The following is a 7,860-nucleotide window of genomic DNA, read 5'->3' as shown; positions in this document are numbered from 1 at the left end:
ACGCTTACCCCAACCACCACACACTCCCACTACCACAATTACACCACCAGAGGTGCTATAACCACTGGTCTCTCACGCCTCTCTTAATTGCTAGTCCAAGCACCTGGATACACCTTAATTGTAATCTTTATCTGCCTTTTGGCACTTTGGAACTCGATTTTTCAATATAATTTTCCCCCCCTTGTGCGTTTCCAAGATCCATTAGCTTGTTCTGCTGTGCACGAGAGTGGAGTGTGTGTGTATGTGTACGTGCGTCTGTGTTTATGTGTACACCTGTCTGTACGTACATGGCTCATGAATGTACGTCGTATCGTGATTTCTGTGTTCCGGATGATTATTGTACTGAGGGTCGGAGGCGAAGATTGAAATTTTGGACAAAAAAAAAAGAGGAGATTTGGTTCACACGTTATGGAAAGTTAGTCGTGTGTGTGTGTGTGTGTGGGAAAGTGTTTCCGGACTAGCGTGTGAGTTGATTATTTATTGACTGCTTCTTGAGTGAGGTGAAAGGCTAGCTAGATACATATAAAAATACGGGCTCACCATAGCCCGTGCTACTTGGAACTTTTTATTCCAGGTAGCAAATCTTAGTGAGGTAGTGAGGAAGTAGGGAAGATAGTTAGGTACGTACGGAAGTGGGGAGGTAGGGAAGATAGGTTAGGCAGGTGAGAAGATGTGGAGATAGGTAAACACGGATGTTAAATCATCCTAAGATGAAGGGTTTCAAAGGCAAGTTGACTTTCGGAAGAAAATGCATTTAAAGCCGAAAATTTACAGATGAACAGCATCCTAAATTCAGAGATAAACAGATGTAGCATCCTACGACTTCGACTTGAATTGGACCATCTGATTATTTCTGGTGAGACTTTTCCAATGGCCGCTGTATACAAGACTGTGACATCACAACTGTGTGATGTCCCTATGAGGGACATCCTAAGACTTCGACATTTTGTTTTGCTTAACAAACTCCTTGTGTGTTGTGTTGAACTTCGGGGTGAGTTGCTTGCAAGAAGCTCTTTGAGTAATGCGTTCGTCTTAGTCGATCCGAGACGCGAGTTCGATTCCATTGCATTACTCCCCCCCCCCCCCCCAAAAAAATACTTCTATTGTTTAAAATTCTCCAGATTATCATACACATGTAAATGAGTTTAAAGCATGTATTATGCGTGTTAATTGGCCATAAAATATCTACTTTGCACTTTTTTAAATTTTCTATATAATAATTTTTTGATAGCGACTTACATTTTGAAAGTGACCTTTTATTTTGATAGTGACAAAGGAGGCACAAAGGAGTTACCAAAATGTTGTTAATTTTTAGAGATTCGCTCGGTTCATAGAGTTTGAAATTGATCTTAGAGGTACTTTTTGAGATGTTCAAAATCTTTTCTCCTTTATTTTTTAGATAACACCTGATAAGATCAGTCTGGAGCATTTGTGGAGCATCGTCAACCTTGGAAGACCAATCTGGGGAGTTCTCAACTTTGCAAGGTCAGTGGAGCATTTTCAACATTTGCTACTACAGTCTGTTGCATTAATGAATTTTCCTAAAATTTGGAAGGTCAATCTAGAGCATTAGTGGAGCATTGTCAACATTTGAGAGGTGAGTCTAGAGCATTCACCATCTTGAGTGGTGAGTCTAGAGCATTCACCACCTTGAGAGGTGAGTCTAGAGCATTCACCACCTTGAGAGGTGAGTCTAGAGCATTCACCACCTTGAGAGGTGAGTCTAGAGCATTCACCACCTTGAGAGGTGAGTCTAGAACATTCACCACCTTGAAAGGTGAGTCTAAAGCATTCACCACCTTGAGAGGTGAGTCTAGAACATTCACCATCTTGAGTGGTGAGTCTAGAGCATTCACCACCTTGAGAGGTGAGTCTAGAACATTCACCATCTTGAGTGGTGAGTCTAGAGCATTCACCACCTTGAGAGGTGAGTCTAGAACATTCACCACCTTGAAAGGTGAGTCTAGAACATTCACCACCTTGAGAGGTGAGTCTAGAACATTCACCATCTTGAGTGGTGAGTCTAGAGCATTCACCACCTTGAGAGGTGAGTCTAGAACATTCACCACCTTGAGAGGTGAGTCTAGAGCATTCACCACCTTGAAAGGTGAGTCTAAGCATTAATGAAGCATAACCACCATTCCATATATGTAAAATTGACGACCAAATGCAGGTAAGGACCATTTTAACTTAACTTAAGGATCTTAAGTTTTACCTTGTTAAACCTCTTCCTATTTCACGTGTTTCTTCTGTCCTCGGAATCTTCTGTCCCTTATTTTCCTTCTCCCGTGACTTGTGTTGACTCCTTGTCACGAGAAAGATATAGCGATTCCGTCGTCTATAACATTATTGCAGCCGACGATGATGACATAGCGAGCTTGGACCGCCATAAATAATATCGACGATATGATTGGGGGTCCTATACTGCGATCCAGAGTTGCATTTGTTTTGTTGCGACACTTATAAAGGATTCGATCTCCAGTGAGAGAGGTTTCTGCATATTGTTGTTGTTGAGATATAGAGGAGTTAAACCTAATGGAATACAGGTCTTAATTCTGTTTTTTTTTTGTAATTTTGTGGAATAGATCTTACGCAAGCAAAGATTAGATTGTTTTCTTTTCTTGCTTGTGTGAGATTCGAACCCTTGGACAGAGCGATCTGTTTTGTTCTGAAGTTTAAACGTGATTTAATACTCTTACGACCTAGTTATCGATTTGATCTAAAATTTATACGTCAGTTAACTCTATTATGCAAAGGCCAGATAGGCTCTAATGTAGCGTGTATAGAGCAGTCGATGTCGTAAGTCGATTCTCATTTGTTTCGTATTTTTCCAGGTGTTTGTACAAAGGGGTGCAAGCCAGTGAACCCCTTGATTCATTTATTGCAGGTTCTCGTAGGTTCAAAACATACCATTGGAGAGAGAGAGACTTGACTTTGAGAGAGCTTTGTCTCACGCATTTACGAAACAAATGTTTGGTACCTGTGTTTATGGGGTCCTGAATACCTTTGTATGACTGTACTTGTTGTGGTATGGCACTGATTTATTTGTTTTTTGGGGCTAGATGTTTATGTCTCTGTTTTTGTTCTCGTGTTTATGCGTGACTGTTTATCAGTCGATGGATGTTTGTATTTTGTTTTGGTGTGTGTATTCGTATTCTGGCGTTTATATAAATGGCAAGAATATATTATTATTATTTCACCATCTAAACTCTCATATAACTGCCGTGACTACAATAGACGCCACAAAGATCTTAATATGACAGGCATCATTTGTTTGGTTCCTGCGCTTATTCATGATTGCATCCTCGTGTGGCGCCGTCGATTTGTTTTGCTCTGTCGTTGATAAAGGCTTTTCACGAAAATGCACTTCTTGATTCTTCCTGTTATTACGTCTCGTTGTTATTTCCTGAAGGATTACGTGTTGTTCGATGATGGAGTTAGATGAAGATGGAACTTCTCAACTTTGACAAGCGTTCAAAATCGACCTTTGAAGCCCCTGGGTTTTCTAAATGAACTCGGTAGCGTTGAATGGCGTCTCAAAAGGACAATTTCATGCTATTTAAGCTAAACTAAGGTGAAAAATCCTCTCTTATGGGGGAAAAAAACAGGTTTGATCCTATGAAGTGCCATGTACTGATGGTAATCCAGGCCTTGTTCAATGGGCCTTGGGCATTGGACTTTGTTCAACACGGTTCATTGTTCTTGGTGTCCTTGCCACTCTCACAAGGAATTTTCTCTCTCTTGCATCGTTTCTTTCTCTCTTTTTCTCTCATTTTCTCAGCATTAGCATTCCGGAAATGAACTAGGAATGCTTAGACCTCTCGTACTTCACCTGAATTTGATGTCTTACTCAAGAAAAATTAAAATGTTTGCAATTCATTTGAGTATTTTGAAGTTAATGTTTAGCTGCGTTCATATTAAGTATAGGGTTAAGGCTGGGCCATCTGTAGGATGAAGCTCAATTAAGACTGAAACCATCCACAGAACCTGAACTCAGTTAAGGCTGAAACCATCCACAGAACCAGAGCTCAGTTAAGACTGAGGCTATCCATAGAACCAGAGCTCAGTTAAGACTGAGGCTATCCATAGAACCAGAGCTCAGTTAAGACTGAGGCTATCCATAGAACCAGAGCTCAATTAAGACTGAGGCTATCCATAGAACCAGAGCTCAGTTAAGACTGAAACCATCCACAGAACCAGAGCTCAGTTAAGACTGAGGCTATCCATAGAACCAGAGCTCAATTAAGACTGAGGCTATCCATAGAACCAGAGCTCAGTTAAGACTGAAACCATCCACAGAACCAGAGCTCAGTTAAGACTGAAACCATCCACAGAACCAGAGCTCAGTTAAGGCTGGAGACATCCGTAGAATTAACGAATTATTGTATTGCTAATATTCTCAAGAATGTGCTGAGGTGGGATTCTTAACAGCGGTGACCGACCTCGCGCACACCAGCAGGTGGAACAGCGACGTTATTCTTAAATGTATAAGAATCTGTCGAAGTGACAATATATTTGGCGAGATATATATTATAAAACGATATTGCGAACGGCATGATTTTACGAACGGCATGTTTTTATGAACGGCATGTTATACGAACGGCTTGTTTTACGATATTGCAAATTACTTACTTTGTAATATTAACATGCTGTAATGCGGTATTATCTACATTTTACAAGGAGGGTTCAACAGCTCCTGAACCCCTTGTAGGAGCCCCTGAACCCCTTGTAGGAGCCCCTGAACCCCCTTGTAGGAGCCCTGAACCCCTTGTAGGAGCCTTGAACCCCTTGTAGGAGCCCTGAACCCCTTGTAGGAGCCCTGAACCCCTTGTAGAAGGTCTGAAGCCCTTCTAGGAGCCGTGAACCGCTTGTAGGAGCCTTGAACCCCTTGTAGGAGCCCTGAACCCCTTGTAGGAACCCTGAACCCCCTTGTAGGAGCCCTGAACACCCTGTAGGAACCCTGAACCCCCTTGTAGGAGCCCTGAACCCCCTTGTAGGAGCCGTGAACCGCTTGTAGGAGCCCTGAACCCCTTGTAGGAGCCCTGAACACCCTGTAGGAACCCTGAACCCCCTTGTAGGAGCCCTGAACACCCTGTAGGAACCCTGAACCCCCTTGTAGGAGCCCTGAACCCCTTGTAGGAGCCCTGAACCCCCTTGTAGGAGCCCTGAACCCCCTTGTAGGAGCCCTGAACCCCTTGTAGGAGCCCTGAACCCCCTTGTAGGAGCCCTGAACCCCTTGTAGGAGCCCTGAACACCCTGTAGGAACCCTGAACCCCCTTGTAGGAGCCCTGAACACCCTGTAGGAACCCTGAACCCCCTTGTAGGAGCCCTGAACCCCTTGTAGGAGCCCTGAACCCCCTTGTAGGAGCCCTGAACCCCCTTGTAGGAGCCGTGAACCGCTTGTAGGAGCACTGAACCCCTTGTAGGAGCCCTGAACACCCTGTAGGAACCCTGAACCCCTTTGTAGGAGCCCTGAACACCCTGTAGGAACCCTGAACCCCCTTGTAGGAGCCCTGAACCCCCTTGTAGGAGCCGTGAACCGCTTGTAGGAGCCCTGAACCCCTTGTAGGAGCCCTGAACACCCTGTAGGAACCCTGAACCCCCTTGTAGGAGCCCTGAACACCCTGTAGGAACCCTGAACCCCCTTGTAGGAGCCCTGAACTCCCTTGTAGGAGCCCTGAACACCCTGTAGGAGCCCTGAACACCCTGTAGGAGCCCTGAACCCCCTTGTAGGAGCCCTGAACCCCCTTGTAGGAGCCCTGAACACCCTGTAGGAACCCTGAACACCCTGTAGGAGCCCTGAACCCCCTTGTAGGAGCCCTGAACACCCTGTAGGAGCCCCTGAACCCCTTGTAGGAGCCCTGAACCCCCTTGTAGGAGCCCTGAACCCCTTGTAGGAGCCCTGAACACCCTGTAGGAACCCTGAACCCCCTTGTAGGAGCCCTGAACACCCTGTAGGAACCCTGAACCCCCTTGTAGGAGCCCTGAACCCCTTGTAGGAGCCCTGAACACCCTGTAGGAACCCTGAACACCCTGTAGGAGCCCTGAACCCCCTTGTAGGAGCCCTGAACACCCTGTAGGAACCCTGAACCCCTTGTAGGAGCCCTGAACCCCTTTGTAGGAGCCCTGAACCCCCTTGTAGGAGCCCTGAACCCCCTTGTAGGAGCCCTGAACCCCTTGTAGGAGCCCTGAACACCCTGTAGGAGCCCTGAACCCCTTGTAGCAGCACCTCTGAACGTTGCCCTCCGCATCAGGCACTGTACAAGGCTACAGTCACTTTCATTTTTTAAGAGTGTCGTCAAAATTACTAACAAACGATACAGCTGTAGTTTCCTGTAGTGTGTGTGTGTGTAGTCAACTATTTGTAGTTAGAGGATCGAACTCTAGCTGTTAGACCCCCGCATGTTATAGGTTATCTGTGTGTGTATGAGTAACATCTTACACCTGTGGTATACGTGGAGGCAGTAGAGAGTCTTTGTAGCAGCAGGAGTGGTAGTAGTAGAAGCAGGGATAGTAGCAGAGGCAGTAGCTTTCTCTCTCTCTTTCTCCCGTGTCTCTTTACTCTCTTTGCCCTTCTCCACTTCTCTCTTCGTCCCTCTAAACTACCTAATTAAACGCGTGTTTCTTAAACTGCGTCTTCAATCACCGGCTTTGTGATCTGAAGACAAATTGTGAAACATGAATGAATGAATAATACTAACGGATAGCGTGTCTCAGGTCCAAGGGAAGTGTATATAAGAGTTTTGATGATGGTGAAATATGAATATAAATTATACAGTTTAAATGGAAATGAATTGGGTGATTTGGATTGTGATTGTGGAATAATAACAGTGGGGGATTGGGGGAACCGCGATTCGCATCCTCTAGCATCTTCTCTGATTAGGGATTGTGACTATAATCACTTAAAATAAGTCTGTGATTTGGGTAGAAAGAAGACATTAAGTCTGTGTAAGCAGAGAACGAGTGCGTGTATGTATGTATGTGTGTATGTGTGTGTGTGTGTGTGTGTGTGTGTGTGTGTGTGTGTGTGTGTGTGTGTGTGTGTGTGTGTGTGTGTGTTGGCAGGTTTCGTGAAGACTACGTATTATAATGTATACACAAGCCATCAGTACACAAGATGTATGATTCAGACACATTATACGGGATATACAAGAATAGATCCAACTCTGGAGCATTTAAACATTGCTTTTTTATGCAAATTTTCTTTAACAAATTATAAAAAAAACTAAAGTATGTATGTAATAAAATACAATCTATTTGTTACTTCATGTTTAAAAATATATATATATATATATATATATATATATATATATATATATATATATATATATATATATATATAATTTTTTTCCTTATTATCTACTCTAAATATATTTAAAATATTGCTTAACATTTGGGAAACCTTTTAATTAAAAACTTTTGATAAATCCTAGAAATTTAGGTAAATATCCCTAGAATTAATACGTATTGATTTGCACAATCTGAAATTTTTCAATTTATTTCAACCTCAAAATAAATAAGTGGCTTAATTGTGTATATTTTACGTGTATGGTGTATTGTATGACTCACGGTGCAGGCCCAGTTATGATCTAATTTAGGCTTTAAGAAAAATGAACAACTGTCTAAATGTTGTCATTTTTGTACAGTCAACCTATGCATAAATACATGCTTTAGTAATATGCTTATACATAGGTATACGTGGTACTGAGTGCCATGTATATCTGTGTATAATCTGAGTGACTTTGGCCTCGTGGGCTAAACATATATTAATGAGTTAGATAGTGAGAGCCCTACCTTCCTTGTATGCCTTCCGGGGATCAACAGTCCCGCGGCCCTGTCTTTAACCAGGCATAGAAGAGA

At 43.2% G+C, this 7,860-nt stretch overlaps 1 protein-coding gene across 1 annotated transcript; it reads right to left on the bottom strand.

The window, feature by feature from the left end:
• Positions 1-1,583: 1,583 nt before the first annotated feature.
• LOC138370228 (uncharacterized) lies at positions 1,584-2,009 on the bottom strand. Its single transcript, XM_069334227.1, has one exon. It carries the CDS (start codon positions 2,007-2,009, stop codon positions 1,584-1,586), a length of 426 nt encoding a protein of 141 aa, XP_069190328.1.
• Positions 2,010-7,860: the final 5,851 nt, after the last annotated feature.

This window comes from Procambarus clarkii, chromosome 31 (assembly GCF_040958095.1).
Source record: "Procambarus clarkii isolate CNS0578487 chromosome 31, FALCON_Pclarkii_2.0, whole genome shotgun sequence".
NCBI lineage: Eukaryota > Metazoa > Arthropoda > Malacostraca > Decapoda > Cambaridae > Procambarus > Procambarus clarkii.
This window is presented reverse-complemented; position numbering and strand designations above follow the sequence as displayed.

Excerpts from the sequence above, each read along its gene's own strand:
- LOC138370228 (XM_069334227.1), bottom strand. The coding sequence starts at position 2,009 with ATGGTGAATGTTCTAGACTCACCTCTCAAGGTGGTGAATGTTCTAGAC.